This window comes from Seriola lalandi, unplaced genomic scaffold (assembly GCF_002814215.2).
Source record: "Seriola lalandi dorsalis isolate HSWRI2012SDOR001 ecotype SW California unplaced genomic scaffold, Sedor1 jcf7180002054554, whole genome shotgun sequence".
Classification (NCBI taxonomy): domain Eukaryota; kingdom Metazoa; phylum Chordata; class Actinopteri; order Carangiformes; family Carangidae; genus Seriola; species Seriola lalandi.
The window spans coordinates 2,141,994-2,161,294 of NW_019525107.1; the positions used below are offsets into that span (position 1 = coordinate 2,141,994).

General features: G+C 43.4%; 1 protein-coding gene across 3 annotated transcripts in view; it reads right to left on the reverse strand.

Moving 5' to 3' along the window:
• Positions 1 to 19,301, reverse strand: part of LOC111661877 (collagen alpha-1(XX) chain) — a 28,426-nt gene that overhangs the window by 2,458 nt on the left and 6,667 nt on the right. For all 3 annotated transcript variants that reach the window (XM_023415566.2, XM_023415565.2, XM_023415567.2), the window contains 34 exons: positions 17,040 to 17,183; positions 14,907 to 15,101; positions 13,495 to 13,692; positions 12,682 to 12,849; positions 12,155 to 12,274; positions 11,904 to 12,068; positions 11,582 to 11,740; positions 11,263 to 11,435; positions 10,499 to 10,628; positions 10,176 to 10,321; positions 9,446 to 9,575; positions 9,096 to 9,235; positions 8,662 to 8,788; positions 8,390 to 8,529; positions 8,153 to 8,285; positions 7,394 to 7,539; positions 7,136 to 7,265; positions 6,424 to 6,540; positions 6,156 to 6,302; positions 5,861 to 5,917; positions 5,291 to 5,329; positions 5,006 to 5,144; positions 4,604 to 4,746; positions 3,527 to 3,636; positions 2,961 to 3,119; positions 2,789 to 2,866; positions 2,299 to 2,385; positions 2,156 to 2,209; positions 1,948 to 2,043; positions 1,757 to 1,810; positions 1,609 to 1,662; positions 1,471 to 1,524; positions 192 to 263; positions 65 to 100 (listed from right to left, as the gene is read on the reverse strand). In XM_023415566.2, coding sequence (XP_023271334.1) covers positions 65 to 100; positions 192 to 263; positions 1,471 to 1,524; positions 1,609 to 1,662; positions 1,757 to 1,810; positions 1,948 to 2,043; positions 2,156 to 2,209; positions 2,299 to 2,385; positions 2,789 to 2,866; positions 2,961 to 3,119; positions 3,527 to 3,636; positions 4,604 to 4,746; positions 5,006 to 5,144; positions 5,291 to 5,329; positions 5,861 to 5,917; positions 6,156 to 6,302; positions 6,424 to 6,540; positions 7,136 to 7,265; positions 7,394 to 7,539; positions 8,153 to 8,285; positions 8,390 to 8,529; positions 8,662 to 8,788; positions 9,096 to 9,235; positions 9,446 to 9,575; positions 10,176 to 10,321; positions 10,499 to 10,628; positions 11,263 to 11,435; positions 11,582 to 11,740; positions 11,904 to 12,068; positions 12,155 to 12,274; positions 12,682 to 12,849; positions 13,495 to 13,692; positions 14,907 to 15,101; positions 17,040 to 17,183 — 4,040 coding nt within the window. The remainder of the gene's footprint in view (positions 1 to 64; positions 101 to 191; positions 264 to 1,470; positions 1,525 to 1,608; positions 1,663 to 1,756; positions 1,811 to 1,947; positions 2,044 to 2,155; positions 2,210 to 2,298; positions 2,386 to 2,788; positions 2,867 to 2,960; positions 3,120 to 3,526; positions 3,637 to 4,603; positions 4,747 to 5,005; positions 5,145 to 5,290; positions 5,330 to 5,860; positions 5,918 to 6,155; positions 6,303 to 6,423; positions 6,541 to 7,135; positions 7,266 to 7,393; positions 7,540 to 8,152; positions 8,286 to 8,389; positions 8,530 to 8,661; positions 8,789 to 9,095; positions 9,236 to 9,445; positions 9,576 to 10,175; positions 10,322 to 10,498; positions 10,629 to 11,262; positions 11,436 to 11,581; positions 11,741 to 11,903; positions 12,069 to 12,154; positions 12,275 to 12,681; positions 12,850 to 13,494; positions 13,693 to 14,906; positions 15,102 to 17,039; positions 17,184 to 19,301) is intronic.

The following is a 19,301-nucleotide window of genomic DNA, read 5'->3' on the forward strand; positions in this document are numbered from 1 at the left end:
ACAATGAAATTATCTCTGTGAATTAAGAGCTGCAATAAGAAAAAGATTGTAAACATATAACCACCTTCTCTCCTCGTTCCCCTTTATTACCTGGCAGACCCTGTGAAGTGAGAGACATATGAGCATAGATATAAAATATCAAGTGTGAAGAGAGATGTGACTAATGCTGTCATTTGTCCCTCTGGTCGTACCGAAGGTCCCACAGGTCCTGAGTGGCCCCTTTCCCCTAAAGGCCCTGGGTGTCCCGGCATTCCTTGGAAACCCTGTACAACACAGCAGGTAAATGACAGAACAGGGAGTCAACCAAGGCAACTGTGAGCGACCACAGGGAAATCAGGGAAATCGTACCATGAGGCAAAGCACCGTGTTTTACACTGTGAGTTAAACCTGTGTCCTTCCCTAATTCAAACTGTCCTGAGAGTCATTATGTTCTTTGCCGTGTGTTTGGGATCATTGTCATGTTGGAAAAAAAGCATCTAGAGACTGGGAGTCATCTTTTCATTCAGTATCCAGGTTTACAAACCTCGTACTGTAGTGCCATCTGTAAATATCATTCCCCCTTTCACAGTCGGCAGTGTGCAGTCAGTTTGTAGTAGTCCTGGCCAGATCCACACCAAACATGCTGGACCCCATCTGATTCAAACTCATTTATTTTTGGTTTTATCTGGACCAAAGAATGTGCTGCCAACATTCATCATGTTCTCTGGCAAAGTTGAGTCAGTTTTGTGAGCAGTGGTTTTCTGCTTGGATCACGTCCATAGAGGTCGACCTCCTTCACACTGAAAAACCGGTTTCCACAGATCATCCTTGTGCCAAGTCAGAAGGGATGTTTTTCATTGCAAGTGTGTCTAAATAGCAAATTGTCAGGGCATGTTGCAATTATCCCCACAGGGCAAACTGGTGATCTTAAAGACTCTTACAGTCTTACTTTTTTATCCTCACACTTGCTTTCTTATTTATCATGATCGTGAACTGGGACCTAAGGCCTTCATTTCGTTTTCCTAACCCTAACCCATCTTTAAAAGATGGCCACGTGAAAAGTTTGCTGTTGTGTGGGAAAAACCGTAACCGTACTTAAAAAAAAGTTTATCTGTATTTTACTCGCTGGTGAAAAACTGTGAACGTAGTAAAAACACTCTTGGCCTGAAGGTGGCGCCAGAGGAAAACTTAAAACAAAATTCATTCATTTTTGGTACATGTGTACATGAATATCAGTCGGTTACAATTGAACAGTTACGGGTGTAAGTTTAAATTGTGCTCTGATGGTGTCACTAGACAAAAGGTCAGGGGTCACAGAAAATATTAAGATTCATCGTCTTAAGACAGAAAATATCCACAGTAGATTTCATAAGAATTTTTGTTTTGAAATTTAAAAAATTGTGTCATGGAACAAAATGTTGTCAAAGGCGAAATTTTGATCTGATGGTAAAAACACAACATTTTGTAAAATAAAATAATATTCAGTCTTACCCTGGGTCCAGTGATACCAGGTGCACCAATGTTTCCCTCGACCCCTCTGATGCCCTGTGAGACATATTGCAGAGATGAGAACAGATGAAGAGCTGCTAACGTTTACTGTTCTCTATCGGCTGGGGTCAAACAGCTCACCTGGGGCCCTGCGATCCCCACTTCCCCTTTCGGACCTGGAGGTCCTGGTAAACCCTGCAGGGACAGGCAACAGGGAGGTTGGAGACGGAGCAGTGAGAGACAGATTTATCTGAATTTTGGTGATGCCACTATTTCATTTTAAACTCACCTGGAGTCCAGGTCGACCAGGATCGCCTTTTGACCCCGCTGCACCCGGTGGACCCTGGCAGGAAAATATGGCAACAGAAAACATGTAGTCTATTAGATTTATAAGTCCTTATACAACTGTTCAGCACGATGTGAACCATGGTTACAACCACTGTACAGAGGTACGTATTTAAGGATGAGAAGCTTCCCCACCGCTTTGCCCTGGACAGTCATTCCTCGGGGCCCTGCGCTGCCGAGGAGTCCAAGGCCTCCCTCAAATCCAGATTTTCCTGGAGGACCCACTTCCCCCTGAAACATGGAGCAAACTAACATGAACACATCAATTTGGACTCCAATGTATCTTGAATAAAAGTGTAATGTGTGAATGCTAATGTCCATATAATATATACATAAATATCACCTTTTGGCCTTGCTCTCCCTTATCGCCTTTCCCACCACGAGGACCTGGTTTTCCCTGGTCAAAAGAAAAAAAATAATGTCAACATGTTCTCAACTGGATCGCACAGAATAAGAGATTCAACTAAAACTCTAATGGTGACATACAATTGGTCCGGGGGAACCAGGAGCTCCAGGGATGTCAGAGGAACAGCTACAGGTGTACGCCGGGGCAGGACAGCTCTCCTCATCTCTCTGATGCACACAACAGACACACACACACACACACACACACACACACACACACACACACACACACACAACAAACATTAACAAAAAAACACACTAAATCAGCCCTTGAAGCCACAAGTATATTTATTTGAAGTATCCTTCATTATTGCAAAACCATTAGAGAAAAGTGATGACAGCAACATGAAGAAGTGCACAGGTATGAGTCATTCTCAAACATCTTACTGTATAAACAACAGATTAAAATATCAGCTGCTGAATTTCAGTCTTTTTATTCCACAGGGAACTGTCAAGAGCTGGAAACCTTCAGTGTAAGCACTCAGCTCACCGTTTGCATGTATTTGTTCAAACAATGTATAAACTCACAATAGAGGAGAATGAGTGTAAATGTAAATAGTGACACACTGACCAGTCCAGGCAGGTCACAGCAGGTGTCCTCTGAGGCCCACGTGGTGTTACAGACGATCTCAAAGGACTGCAGCTGGAACTGGACACAATGAAGAACACAGGAGGTAAATATGATTGACAGACTGGACCTGGATTCAGATTAAAATCAATAGAATTGAACAGAGCAAAAGTACCGGGGCAGATCCGCTACTGGGTCCTCGGGTCTTCACCAGTTTTCCCAGCATCTCAAAGCCGTCAGTGGGGAGGTTTCCCAGAGGGCGGGCTGGTCTCTCACCCACACGCTGGCAGTCCACAGACAGGGACACACTCACCTGGCTGACTGACAGGTGAATCTACCAAACGGAAGAGAGAGAGGACTGATCCAATGGAAACACAAGTGATAAAAATCACAGATTCTTTTTATCCTATTAGGCCATTTCACCTGCCCTGCCACTGTCGCTCTTCACAATAAATTCAGTTCAAATTCTTCTATTGGCTCCTTGGTTATAAGACTTTATTGTTGGTCTTTATTATGTGTGCTCTCCTTGTCTTCTGGGATGCTGCTGTACTGTGTGTGGAGTCTATTTCTAACCACCTCTTTCACCTTTCCATCTCGCTCGTTCCTTTTCTTTGCATGTCTTGACATTTCTCTTTTATTAGAGAGAACACAAAGGTGAGTGAGGAGGCTAAAGCGTTTTCTGCTCAGCGACGGTGGAGCTTGTGTTGTCCTCGAAGACGAGCTCTGTGTATATTATCTCACCTTGTGAAAACTGCCATAGAAGAGTCTGTGGACCTGCGGCTGGTCAAAGGTCAGTTCCTGCACCTCTCCCCTGTAGTCTAGACTGAAGTACACCAGATGCTTCGTAGCAGCTGTGGAAGTACAGGTCATGACTTTTATTTTTCACATTAAGATGGCAATGTTTGATCTGGCTGGGTGTAAGGAACCGCCTCTACTGGGGTTTTTACTCTGGTGGCTTTTTATTTTCATTAGTTCTTGAAAACTACAGCCACTGATGGCATCTTGTCATTCCCAAAAACATTCAGCTAAAGGGAAAAGGTAGAGAAGTCTGAACATAATAAGAAGTGGACAAACATATTGTTGGTTTTGGTCAATAAGAAAAACATAGAAAAACACTAACCTCATCCTTTCACTGTGAAGCAGCAGGTAAATTAATTCATAGACTAATTAATTAATTAATTTGTAGCTAAGTGGCTATAATTTTGACTGTTTACACAGCACATTTTTTTCATGTATCACGTGTCATGATCTAAAGTTTGTTTCAAGATACTGAGAAATCCTGAAGCAATAAAAACATGGAGTCATTATATCTCACCCCAAAGCTACAAACACTTTTCTATTAAATCTGAGTTGAAAGTGTCTGAGTGTAACTGGATTGGAAATTAAATAAAAGTAGCTGCAACTAATAATTAACTACTACTCATCAACTAATAACAGCTTCAAGTGTCTTGTTTTGTCTGACAGTCTGAAACCCAAAGATATTCAGTTTATTGTCACATAAGACAAAAAGGAAACTCTCTGTGATGTTACTTGGAAAAAAGACTTTGACGTTTAATATCAAATAGTTGACGATAATTCTCTCTGTTTATCAACTTATCAATTGATCCACTAATCGTTTCAGCTCTAAATAAAACCATGAACCACAATCAGATAATAGAAAAGTGAAAACAAGTTAAAGCCAATTAAAGAGGCAGCTCTCTGAGAAGATGTTAAGATGTTAAGTCTTCTCTCTTCATCTCAAGGCCTCACCACAGACCACAGGGATAATGAGGATTCCTTGCTGTGTGGGAGACTGACAGATGCAGAAATGTTACTCACCGTCGAGCACCACTCCCATCTTGGGCTGGAAGTCATCGTCAGTGAGCTGCCAGAGGGCGAAGGGCTCCCTGGGTGTATCCTGCAACACGCGGAAGGCGATGCTGATGGTGTGCTCTGGAGAGAAGCCTGCAGGGTGGATAAACCTGGAGGGAGAGAGGGGAAGATTCGTCAGATTTGCCATTCTTCCTCAGAGGAAGTTTTAGTATGTGACACCGACTCTTTAACCGTTTGCGATTGGATTGCTGCAGCCACATTTGGAGGTCGCTGTGTATCCAAAAAGAATTGTTTATTTAACTTTATGCATATAGCTTGACAAACCTTTTAAATCTTCTAAACATTCCTATTCTATACATTTGTTTTACTTGCTCTTATTTATTCTAGTGGAGGATGAATTGATCTCACTTGGTGCTCTGTGTCAGCTGGACGTCTCTGTACAGGGTGAAGGTGGGGACGGTGTTGAAGACGAAAGGCTCGGCTGCCACGCCTTCAACGGACGAGTGAGCTCTCTGAGTCAGACCGAACGCTTCCATCATGTCAAACCCTGAGACCACAAACACGTGTCCGGAATAAATTGAGGCAACATGGTCACATTTTCTTCTTTTTTTTTTTTATCTGATGTTTAAATTCTTCAGAACAAGCCTTTTAATGAAGGAGCTCGAAGTGATGTGTGACGACAGCTTGTCTCACCTTTAACGATGCTGTTTCTGATGGTGACTTCAGGGCACACTGCAAACACAAGAGGGCAGTGTTGAAGCAATGAAATCCAGGCTGCACACAACGGAGGCTTTTTCAGTCCAGACAAAAAACACCAGTCTCACGGGCTCAAGGTTCATTACGAGGAATTTGCTACTTGATCAAGGACCATTTGATAAAATCACCTCTAAATGAAGATGCTATCAGATGTGATGATGAAAGGACTTTGTATTTTGATGATCTCATTCACATGTGTGTGGTTTGATTTGGTGGTTACACACACATTTCATTTATACTGACAAATAAAGTCCCAAGTAGTCCTCAGGATTACTATGAAATGGATTTCAGTCACATCACCGACACCACCTGTCAAACATTTCCTCGTTGTGTTAGTGTCTGATGGATTCCTTCATTTTCCCGAGGACCTGCTGCAGGCTTCTCAGGAGCCACTGGACTCCAGATTAAATTCTCTGCTCAATTTGGACTGAAATGATGTCCCCAAAAAGAATTCATGTTCTAATCAGACTCCTTACGACATAAGAGGATGATGTGTTGATTATTCACCTTCGTTGTGGATGGGATACATCCAGGGATGGATGGGAATCCTGGCTGGAGCTTTGGCTGTAAGAGGAACAAGAAAAACCAATAAAGACGCATTTAACTATTAACAAAATGTCAAGACTTCTACTGTATGAATCTGTCAACAGAAACCGTCACAGCTGATGAGTGATTTGGATCATTATCTGCAGGTAAATTATTTATTTAATAAGAAAGTCATAAAAACAGATATCCAGCCTTTCTGGTAAGCAAAGTAACTACAACATCTAACACACTGTCTGTTACCAAGTTTAAATCAAACCTGTTGGATGCAGGATGGACACAGCGGCGCCTTCTGCTGAGCCGAGGAGCGAGTGCACACTTATGCGATACAGAGTCTCTGGTTCCAGGTCAGTGAAGCAGTGACTGCTGCTGGACTCATCGACCGTTTCCTCCTTTGTGTCCTTGTCTATACACACAAACGGACAGGATACACACGTATTCACACCGGCGGGTAAATTAACATCGGTCTCTGAAACGGCGTTAAGTACATGGAGTCGCCAGTTACTATGGATTTTACTATAGATTACCTTTAACAGACTGGATGACAATACGATACCCATCCACGGCAGACACCGGTCTCCAAGACACACAAATGCTGGAGTGGTCTGACCTGACCACACTCACACTGCTCACCCGCAGACTGGCTGGAGAGAGAGAGAGAGGGAGAGAGACACACACAAAGAGATACATACAAGAAATCATATTTACATACAGAGACGCCGGTGATGAAGAGAAAAGTCAGCAAACAGAACAAGGACCTTCAATAAGTAATAACACAGAGGACTGGATGTTTGAGATTACAACCTCATTTTACATTCTGTGTTTAAGATATTCAGCACGGCTGGTGCGTGTGAAAATGGTCCTAAACTTTGATTTAACAGTTCTGAGGAGATTTGTTTAAATCAAAATTAAAATTAATTATTTGCCTGTTTGTGAGCTTTACCAATAACTGATGAGAAGATAAAAATCAACATCTTTCTTTTGTCGTCCTGTGCTGCAAGATAACATATTGACAGGTTTTTAGTTGACCAATTAAATCTACATATTGACATATTATGGCATTGTAGATGGACTGTACCAAGGGTTTCCCTCTGAAGCGATGTCATTTTTATTTTTATATTTCTAACGTGTCTTCCACATAAACCTGTCGGCGTGTTAGCATTTAGCATGAGACAAGCTACAAGTTCAAATCTAGTCTCTTTTTATCAGCAGGCGAGTATTTCAAAGTGTCTGACTCACTGGTTTTGCCCTGAGCTGAACCACTGCCTCCTTCTCTGTTGCGGTACTCAGCGGTGACCAGGATGCTGTAACGTGTGTCTGGCTGTAAAGACTCTAGCACCACCCGCTTTTCAACACCTGGGACCAACACCTGTAGACAACAAACCCACCCTTCAAAATCAAGCGTTTAAAGCAAAACATCTGTTGACACGGATGATTTTCTGTCCAGCAGGATGAAGGACAGAGCAGCTGGAGAGGTGATGATTACAGCTCACTTACAGTGTCGTCCTGGGTTTCAGCTCCAGTCAGCGCAGTGTAAGACACGCGGTACCGGAGGACGTGAGCGTTGGGAGGCACCCAGCTGACCACGAAGCTGACTGCAGTCTCCTCGGAGACTGACACACTGGCTGGGCCTCCACCAGACACTGCAGGGATGAAACACAGAGATATTTAGACTTAATACAAGATATATTCAGGAAGGCTTTTGGCACCTTTCTGTGTGAAAATCTCAGGTGATCAGCAGGTTGAGAAATACTCAAGCACTGGAGGATTTTCTGTCATGATCTGCCCCCTCCATGAACTTTGTTTGGACTTTTATGTCCTGTTTTATTTTGAAAATCACTTACCCTGTTTGCCCATTGTTGTTTTGTCTTTGTGATTTGTTTTCCACCCTAATGTGTTTCACCAGCACTCAGTCTGTTTGTTCCTGTTCAGCCCTCCTGATGTTTCCTGATGTTTCCTGATGTTTCCTGATGTTTCCAGATGTTTCCTCAGTTTTGAGTTTTTGTTTTTCCTTCCTTTTTTCCCTTCTGCAGCACTTTTCTCTACATTTTTGGGCTTTTTGTGTTGATTAAACTCTTTTAGCACCTACCGGCTTTTGTTTGTGCTTGTTTGCATTTGGGTCCAGAAATCTTTGACATCATAACATTTTTCTTTCCAGATAAAGACCTACTAAATATAATAAGTTGATATTTAGTGAGAGAAATGACTCTCCAGTGCTGCTGATGATTAGTAGATTAGTGTGTGGGTGTGACTCACAGGTACTATAGCGTATGGCCACAGCTTCGCTCTGAGCTCCATCTCCATAAAGTGCAGACAGAGAGATCTGGTATTCCTTATCGTCCTCCACCCCCTCCAGGATCGCCCCTTCGCTCTCACCGCTCACCCTCAACTAAAATGCACAAACAGGGATAAAAACAGCAACACGTTATTAACATTTTATATTAATCATTAGAAAACATTACACCCTCCCACCCTACGTTAATCCGTCCTCACCTGTCTCAGGTCTCCTCCACTGAGGGAGATCCACTTGATGAGGTAGGACACAACATCATCAGCTGCAGCCTCCCAGCGCACAGTGATGTCACTGCCTGAGAAATTAGACACCCTGAGGTCTGATGGCGAGGGCACCTTCACTAGGAGACGAGGAAATGTGTAAGGAAAAAAAAAAGAGTTTCATTTAATGTTGCTATCACACAAGATAGTTCCCTTGACACATTAAATTGAATGTGAGATGATGTGTTCAAGCACATGTACGTGTGTCTTACGTGTGGTGACGTTACTGGTGAGCGCCGCAGAAAGGCCTTGTGGGTAGTGAGACTGGACTGAAACCCGGTATCTTGACAAAGAGGACAGGTTCTGCACCAGCACCGAGATCAGCCCTGTTACCTCCACCTGGAAAGATATCTATCATGAATGACCGACAGACTGCGGCTGCGGCAACAGTATTGAAACAGTACAGACAACATTTTTAAAAAACAACAGACCTACTGGCTCAAATTAAGGTTAATAAGATTTTAAACTTCTAAAGTGAAGTTAAAAAATAATTCCAACATGTGTAGCAGCAAATCAACCTTTGTAAACCTGTCAAATAAATAAAATAAATAAAAAGTTTGTGCCTGTGTAGAAAAGATTTGACGCATAAGCAGATTAATGTCTCAGTTCTGGAGCTGGTTAACATCAGTGTGTATTTTTAATTCACCTGCTTGACGTCGCTGCCGTGGTTGGTGCTGTAGGTGATTCTGTGGCCGGGGACGTCCACGGCTCCGGGAACCCAGGTCACCCTCAGCCCGCTGTGGGTGACCATCGGGAACTGAACGCTCAGCGGCGGCGGGAGAGGGACTGCAGGGAGGTCAAAGGTGAGGCGCGAAGAAGACGAAAGACAAGCGATTAGTCAGCGCACTGGAGCGACTTATTTTATGCATCGGGGAGTTTCTTTGATGGATACAGCGGGGTGATAATAGAAAGATGAGAAAGGCGGGAAAAATAAAGTGTGAAAATATAAATGAAATTTAAACAAATAAGGGATGAGAACATTCGTGAATCTCTTACATGTGGCAGCGACGGCAGTGACAGGGTCGCTGGGATCCTCATCGTAGAGAGCGTACAGCGTGACAGAGTAGTCTGTCTCCGGCAGTAACCCCGCCAGCTCCACCACCGTCTGCTCTGCGCTGAATTTCTCCTGCAGCGATGGAGTTACACATACAGATGTGCAGTTAGGGGCTTGTTAATATAGTAGTAATGTGGTAATAAGTCTTTAGTGTAAGACTCCATCACATGACATTTAATCGTCATTTACAAGCTGTTTAATATTGTTTCTAGGAAGAAACAAAAATACTGCTGTGACATAATGTCAATTTGATGTTGGCTCTTGTGGGAGGAACTAAGACGGGAGGATGGAAGGAAGTGATGTGAGGAAGTAGAGGAATCAAATTAAAGACAATCACTGCTATGCTTGATGGACAGTTTTGACAACACAACGGCAGCTGTTTTGACAGAATAAACAGCGGCACTTTCTGTCGCCACTTGCCTCGTCTTCTCTCCGTGGCCGTGACTGACATGCTGACAATATGCAAGTAGAGGAAATCTCACATTAGGAAAAGTCTATGTGAACAGGACCTCAGCTGCTGTTCTTCTTGCCTTGTACATGATATTTCCACCTGCCTGCTGAGCTGCTGCAGATCACCCTTCTCTGTCAGATGATTATTATTATTATCAATTATAAATCATGTGTGCAATAAACCGTCGTCTACAGTATGTGCCTTTCATTTCCAGTTCCCACCTCCTTGGCGTCGTCAGGCTCTCCGTGGCTCAGAGCTGAGTACAGGATCATGTACTGCGTCGCTCCGGGCGCTGCACCCCAGCTCACTCGCAGCGCGCTGAAGGAGACAGGCGTCACCTCCAGGTTGGCGGGCATGGCGAGGGCCACTGACGGAGGGAGGCAGGAAGAGACAGAGGAAAGAAGAAGAAAGATATTGTCTGATATTGATATATGGTGATTTTTTTTAGTGCAACATTGGGTGAGCAGGGCTTCTGTGTTGTGCTTATATATATATATACAAGGATATTAACAGACACAACAGAGACAAACTATTCAAGCCTCACATGTGGTGACAGTTCCTCTGAGAGCCAGGCCAACATTGTCCTCATACACAGGGAAGATGGAGACGTGGTACAGGGTCTGAGAGGAGAGGCCTTCCAGCAGCACAGTGGACTCTGAGCCGGCCAGCACCACCTGGACACCGAGCATCGCTCACAGTCAGACAAACACACACACAAAACTACAACACACACAAAAATGTACCTATATATGAAAATACACACAGGACCACAACATTTTCCAATGAAAACACATAAACCCTGATTAATGGAAACTTCTGGAAGAGTCAATAACTAATTAACTCAATGTTTCATGGTAAAATTACAATCTGTTGAGCAGGGAATTGTTTTAAATGTCATTTTCAAAAAAAGCTCCAAATAGATTATATAGACTACATGATTATATGTTCATATATTTTTTGGAATATTTAATATTTTTTCATTAAAACTGATCTGTGTTTGAAGTCCGCAAAGGTGCGGGTGGAAACAGCACCAGCCTCGCTTTTGCGGCTGGTGATTACATTTATTGTCGCATCCTGAGACAGAGGTGATGCTTTACTCAGGAGGATACACAAGAAGATAAAGATGTTTTGCTCTTTGTTTCCTTTCTGACGGCTTCAGCTTTGTCTGTGCCGAACAACACAGTGGGAAAAATGCTGGATTATAACCAGAAAAACCACAGTCCAGAGAACAGTGTACAATACAACGTGGAAGCTGCTTGGAATTCTTCATAACTCTGCTTAGTTCTAATCAGCGGTAACGTCTCTGACCTCCTGTGGTCTCTGACCCTCGGCACTGTGGTAAACCACTCTGAACTGTTGGACTGGCTTAGCAGGATTGGTCCAGTGGAGCTTCACTTCTCTGGAGCCCAGGTCAGAGAAGCGCAGATCAGTCGGACTGGGGTAGGAGAGGGCAGGGTCTGCTGTGGGCGCAGGCTCCATTCCTGCGGACACAGTAACAAAGCATTCACACATTAAACCTCCATGAGACGTCATTTGAAAAACCAATTACCTGCAGTGAAAAAATATGGTCTGCATTTCAAGAACTGCAGATAGAAAGACGGACAGATGCAGTAGATAGATGGCTTACGTTTTTTAATGCCACGGTCTTCTATCCTCCTACACAGGATGTGGACGAGCCGTGCCACCAGTTTAGTGAGCAGAGGGAAGTCATTGACATTGTAGACGTTCAGATCCACCGGCTCCGACGCCACTTGTCTCAGCTCGGCTTCATCAGCGTTCTTCACACCTGAACAACAAAAAGTTATAGAATCGTTTAAAACAACTTAACACAAAAAGCATTTAGAACCAAATGCCTCCAAACACGTAACGATGAGAACGTTACATAACAATATGGCGCTCATAAATGCAGGGGATGAACGGGACCACCTCATCCTCATCCTCAGTCTCACCTACAGCGATGATCTCCACGCCGGCATTCTTCAGACGGTTTGCCGCAGCAATGGCATCATCCTGAGATTTCCCATCGGTCAGCAAGACCAGGAAAAACGGCATGTCCGACCTCGCTCCTGCCTCGGCCCTCATGTTCTCCTCCATGACGTGGAGCAGCGCCTGGCCTGGGAGGTGGATGCAAGGTTACACACCGACACACATACGTGTACAAAACAGTATCCAAGGTGAGCTGTGTGTGATGTGTGTTTACCTGTAAATGTGTTTCCTCCCTTATATCTAAAATTCCTCACTGCCTCCAGCAGCTGGTCTTTGGTGGTGAAGTTGCTGAGGTGCCACTCGGTACGAGGGTCCCCACTGTACTGGGTCAGACCTGGGACAAAAACACATCGTTACACAAGATTTTTTATTTTTATTTTTGTAAGACATTGGGAAAGGCAAATCCATTATACTTTAAGTGGTTCATTTTAATAATCCTTTTTTTAATTTTGGTTTATGTTGTTACTACAAAGCAATTTAACAAAAAGCAAAAAGCAACTAAAAACTGTCAATAAATTGTGCAGGAACTGAGGCATATAAATGTCATACTGATTGACGTTGCATTGCATCTAAAACTAAAAACAAAAAATAATACACATCACACACATCATCAACCCCGTAAACAGAAGGTGTGACACGGGACAGCCACTGTGTGGCACTGTGTGCACATGAACACTGCCCGCAGAGGGGAAGAGAGAAGGCTTCATCACCTCTCCCCCCTCCCCCCGTCCGGATCCTCACCGATCTGAATGTGGTTGGGCCCGATGTGGAAGGGTGTCACCAGGCCCTCCAGGAAGTCTCTGACACGTCTGAAGTTAGTGCGTCCAATGCTCCAGGAGCCGTCCACCAACAGCATGATGTCCGCCGCTGCATCACTGTTGCACTCAAACGGTTTTCTTGGAGACGCACCTTGATAAAAGGAAGCATGAAGAGAAAGATATCGAACTGATTCCACCGACTTGTTGAATTTATGCCAAAGACGATTGAAGCTGTTCTTGAGGGACATGGTGACACCTCACTCAGACACTTTATATCGGTTTTTCCCTTTCATTTGTCACCCGTCTGTATATTAGTGAGTGCATGGGTAAATGCATGGTTTTAGATCAGGAAACAGATGGCTCTGTGCAAAATCTGTGTGTACATGTGTCGACATAGCACACACATGAACATGAGTGAGTTTCCGTGCATGTGAACGTGTGCGCTCCCTTGGATTACGAGGGAGAGGACACATGCGCCCTGCAGCTGAACAGGACGGCCTGTCATTATCCTTTCCTTTACCTGTCCCTCCCTTGTGTAAACACTGTCATCACATTTCAGACTAACACTTACTTGCTCTCAAGCCGTTTGTTCCTTAATTCATAAGAAGAACCGAAGTTGACGGTGGCCAGACGTTCCTTAAGATAACCTGCTTAACTTCCTGCTCAGAGGCAGCTGTCCTAATCATTACCATCATGTTTTGGCTCATTAAAAAAACAAATGTCATCAAAAGTAGTAGTTAGCTTAGGTCCGAGTTTGTCGCGGTATGTCTTTGCAACACTGGAGCGCAAGGGTTACCTGTGACCGGCTGGGTGGGGAAGGGAGCCTTCCGGGGTTTGTCCTCGGCCCGTTTACCCTGTGTGGTTCCCTGCTCCTCCTTGTTCTCCACCTTAGACCGATCCCGCTCTTTTTCTTTCTTCCTCTTCCTCTTCTCTTTGGTGGTTTTCTCTGGGGCCTCATCGGGGAGCTGAGAGGGGGTTTCTGTGGCTGGGGGCTCTGCGGGAGAGAGGTAATGGCAAGCACATGGGTGGGGTTACAGTAAGATAAGCAGAGATTGTTTTGGGTACCGGTCCAGGCCGTACATGACAGGAAATCTCCTGTTGACATGAGATCAATCTGACTTCCTGAGTATCAAAGGGAAAAGTGAGAGAAAACATTATTTCCTTGTCAATACATAAACATAGTGTTTTTCATGATTAATAGGTTAATTTTTTTTTTTGCCTTTGCCTGATACATACAGCCTCAACAATAACAATCTCTCACCGTCCTTCATCCTCCATCGCTCTTGTCCCTGCCTTTCTTTCCCGTGTTCCCTCGTGTTTTCTAAAGACGGTAACTCCAGCTGCTGCTGCTGGGACTGTCATTACTGTGTTTGTATTTGTGCCAAAGCTCTTTGGTGAACCTCTTATTAAATACAGTGTGCTGTTCGTGCGGGACACATGTGTTTGCTTGGGTGTAAGTGCGTGTTGGCGTCCCCGCACTCTGTCAGTGTCATAATGACAGCGGCCATAGAAGATCAGAGCGGTCGGGTTTCTGACCAAGACAAAAAATAATCTTCTCACACCACCCAGGGCTTTCGGTTCTGTGCACTGGTCTCTTTTGGAAATCATTTTAAAACCTTATTCAGCTGAAAGACGGCTTTACAAACCCACGCGTCAGAGTATCAGTGAACCCTCAGACCTGAGGTTAGGCCTGTTAGCTTTTCCAGAGTCCAGGTTAAAGGGAAGGGATGATCAAGTTCGTATTCACTCTGCTGGCAGCGTCACAGCTTTTAAATCATGCCCTAAAATACGTCTTTATAGACTTGCCTTTATTTACCACAGGACTTATTTATTCATATAATACAACTTTGACATGTTACCACCAGCTTTTTTCTCATGTTGCCAGATTTGTATAACTGTATTTTACCTTATAGATTTGTATGCTGTTGTTTTTATGTGTGTTTTTATGCTTTCTTCTCGCACTGGAAATCACTTTGTGCTCTCACAAAATGTGTAAATAATTATTTGCAAATAAAATGATCATCTTTAATTATTATCAATATCAATACAGACAATGTAATAAGGTTTTAAAACAAACAAAAACTAAAGATTTTATGATTGATATAGTTCAGTGCGCCATTATCCCATGTTGCTTTATGTATTTCCTCTTATTGTACTAGGATCCAAGTGTGTGTGGATGTAGTGTTATTATCTACTAGCACACACTACCTGTAGTAGCAGCAGTGGTGATGGTGGTGGTGCTGGTGATGGTGGTGGTGGGGTCTGGATACAGAATAGTCGGCACGCCCAGCAGAGCCTCTGTTGCATCGTCCAGGTCTCCTGACCCCGACCCACCTGGCAACAACTTCTTCCTCTGCTCTCGGCTACCGCTGCGGATCATTTCTTCTTCCCGCAGACCTTCCACTGGGAGAGAGAAAGAGAAGCTAAGGGAATCACATATGAATAATCTATATGTTTTCATATTAATGTACAGTCTTGGTGCAGAACTCTGGTTCCTTATAGTCACAAAACATCCATCCATCCATTCTGAAGTCGGGTCACAAAACATTTTTACACAATTTCAAGCTCAGTTGTAGATGTAGCAGGACACAGCAAATATGAAGCTAATTTGAATCCCACTACAAATGGAATAACTTAACATTACCACTAAGAGTCCACAGTCATGCTTGAGTCATTATGTCAGGGTTTCTCTGGTCAGGCACCTGCTGGGATAATGGATCAATTAATTACTTACCTCCTATTAGATAATTATCTCTACATGGGAAATGATGATGAGTAACTACAGGCGGTGCATTAAGAGGACTAGACATGTTTGTTTTAGACAGAAAATGCTATGCCCCTGGTTTCTGAGTAAAATGACTGCAGGGCTGTCTGAACGCTGACAGTGCAGCAGCATGACTGGACAACATATCTATATAAAGCTGGATTTCAGGACTCGGTAGGTTTGAAATCAGAGAGAGAAAACTGAACATGCCAGAGATAATGATAGAGCTGTCTAGTGCGTTGTATTACTTCACCGTCTTAACTGCTTCATTGGGTCTCGTTGGCAAATCCTTGCCTGGAGTAAAGAGACGAGGTCAACGGCAGCAAATTGAGGGTGAAATTTGCACGGATGTAAAAACTGCTTTAACACAGTCACCTACTGTCACTAGCACGGCTCAAAATAAGTACTGGGCCCAGAGGGGCTTAAAGCAAATGGGAAAGGCGAAGACACATCAGGAAGGAATTCCCAGACTGCCATCATTCCAGCAAGACAGCCAGTGTTACGATTTTCCAATTTCCACATGTTTTTCTGGCCTGTCTGGACACGCTCGCCTCGACACAGTAACCTACTATCACTCGCACGGTTCGCAAGCAACCCACAGGCTGCATCCACATATTGTACAATCTCATACAAGGCCCGAGGAAGGTAGTAAACACAGTCTGACGGGAAAATGTGGAGAATAAAAAAGGCTCACGAATCAGTGAGGAATCGATAGACAGAGAGCTGTGCTGTGATTCACCGTCACTGCTGTAGGAGATAACAGTGATGGAGCCAGACACAGAGAGGGACAATAAGTAAATCTATTCCTCCAAATCCACAATCCCCAACCTTCCTTTGTTTTCCTCAGAAATCAACTGTAAACTTCAGACAAACCGCTCTCCTCTCTGCGAGCCGCCCGTCCTTCGACACAGTCACACGGCGTGGGCAGAGAGCCATCACTGAACCATCACTGAACCATTACTGTCATTTTACCGGTAATGTTGCCTTTGTGAGCCACAGAGGAACAAGTGTTGGTGGGCAGATTTACAACTCAGGAACACACGTAACTCATGTAAGTACACAGAGTAAGTTCAAACAAAAGCACTGTCAGCCTGTAATCCAACTGTGTGTGTGTGTGTGTGTGTGTGTGTGTGTGTGTGTGTGTGCGTGTGTGTGTGTGTGTGTGTGTGTAAGAATGTGAAAAATGCACCACTTCCTATTGTAGGACTTTGCTGTCTTGCCAATGTCATCACCATGTACATCACCATCATGCCTGTGGATTTTATGTCCCTTGTTCAAACAGCAAGTAGCATGTTTTGTGATCTTTAGTTAATCAGAAAAACATTTTATGGATCTCAGATGAAAAACTAAATCCTTCAGTAAATTATAAAAGATGTAAATATGATACATTTTTGTCCTCAAACTCTTCACTGCACCATGATTGTCTGACACAGCTGAGTCTGCTATTTTCCTTTCTTACTTGATCTAAATAAAGTCTTTGTTCCCTTTGTGCTCATCTGCCTCCCTCCGTCCTCTACTCCCTTCTCTTTTCTCAACCTTTCTCATTCCCCCCGTCCACCCCCCTGTGTGCTTCTTACTCGTGAATCGTCTCTTGGCGAGAAGTTTCTCTGTCGTCCCGTTGAGCACGAGGACTTGGAGGGCGTATTCCTGACCGGAGTCCAGTCCCGCCACGGTGGCCCGGCCACGCGTGGTGGTCAGCATCAGCTCCGGCTGCGGATCCTCTGGAAAAACAAGACAATAGATGAATTACTGCCTTGGTACTGATATGAGATTGAGTCTGAAGGGAAAGTCGCAGCTCCTGGCTTCTCCAAAAATAAAAAATACGCCTGTATTTTAGATTTGAGCTCCACTGAGCTTTATTGCTATTACAACAAACACGGGTAGGAACTTGCCTTGATGAGCTCGTAATGCAGCACAGACAATACAACAATCAACACCGCATGGTACTTAAATAACCACATACATAAAACATAATAATGTACACAGAATACCATGAATTTAAAAGATACACAAGAAAATCCAAACGTTAACTGAAGAGTCAAATAATCTCAAGACATTAATGTCACACAAAATACCAAAAATAGTTACAAAGAAAAATATAAACTAAAAACAAAGTGTAAACTAAAGTGCCAAAGAGTCAAATAGCCTCAGGGAATGTACTTCGTCTCTAAAATCTCTAATGATGTTCTAAGCCTTTTAGCCTGAGCCTCCCTTTTTAGGGAGTGGTGAGTAATTTTAGAAGAAGCCTTGACGACTTTCTTGACTGTGTTTCTTTCAGCATTAGTCAGACTACAAAAGCAAAACTGTGACAAAGAAGGTCAGCAACACTTTCCACAAAATACATACTCTCTGATGAGCCAACTAAAACAAACTTTTCAAAGTGATCTCATATTTTAGTGCCAGGGAAATTTTTTGTCTTATTTTCCTACTGGTTTCCTGGTGATTTCAAAAAGCAGCTTCCCAGAGTTCCCTCTCTTAAAGTTGTGTTAATATTAAGTTGAAGGCCAGCTCACATGATCCCTGCTTTATGCTGATTAATCTGATCTTCTTAATAACCCTCCACAGCCAATCTAAATATTTGAATCCAACAATCTGTATGGAAAGAATAAAGAAGTTAAGAAGAGCAACTCTGGTGGCTTAAAGAGGATGTTAAACCACTTTTCTAGATGTTGTTATAATATAATAATTACCAATTACAGAACAGCCTCGGGTGTGTTCTTGATCTCGTATCATTTGTCACAATTTGTATTCGATTGTAGGCTTAACTTCATTTTTTGTATTGTAAAAGTTAATGAGATATCTGGGTCCGATCCGCTTCTGCAAATGTGTTTTCCCAAGAGTTTAGGCTGCAAGCGTTAAGCTGCATTAATACTTCTGAATACCTGGCGTTGTACTAATCTGAAAAGTCTCTGCCACAGTATTTATTTTTACAGTGGTATAAACAATATACCAGGATGTACAGCCACTGAAGTACCCATCTAGATTATGCACACTACTCCAAGTACTTGTCTGATTAGATTGAACGATTGAAAGAAATCTTAAGAAATGTGGAGTGTGTCTGTTCTATCTGTGTAAGTAAACCCAAGGTAAAACTCATTTTAAATACAAACTGTATTTACATTTAACCCAAAGATAAATGTTAGATACAACGCACAGATCTATGTTGCAACCGTCTGTAATTCTTCTTCCCAGGATTGTACTGTCACCTTTTCAACCTCTTTACTCGCCCTCCCTCCCAGACCTCACACCTCTGGGCACGACAAGTCTTGTGTTGGACTCGAATCTTCCTCTAAAGCCCCCACCCCCTCTCTGTCTCTGTTTGAGACCTGCCTGGGCTTAGCTGCACAGTGTGGAATGGGAGATAAGAGGGTGACAGAGAGGAAAAAAGTTAAGGAAAAATCACACAGATGTGAAGGAGAAGGGGAGGATAAAGCGACTGCATTCTTATCCAAACCATCACGTGTGAAGCAAGAGACACTAACATGTTCACAGCAGTCGGGACTGCACTGAGATAAAAGGCATTTTCACACTAGATGGATTTGCTGTTTCAAACTGGAGAAGGAGGAATCCAGGTTCACGCTGAAGATGTATGCTGATGTAAAACGTTTATGATCAGACTGGGACTGGATCTTGGTCAATCCCTTTATGATATACCTCTATAAATTCAAGGAAAACGCAGGACTTATCTAGAGACCATTCTTTCAACTAGTTTTATCAAAGCAGCTCACAGGTTTCTTACATGTCAGCCCAGGTTTCTTCAGCACATGAAATGTTATCATGCCCTCTATTCTAGAGAGTGAGAGTCTCACTGGCTGAGGAATCATTTCTGTTCTGATTAC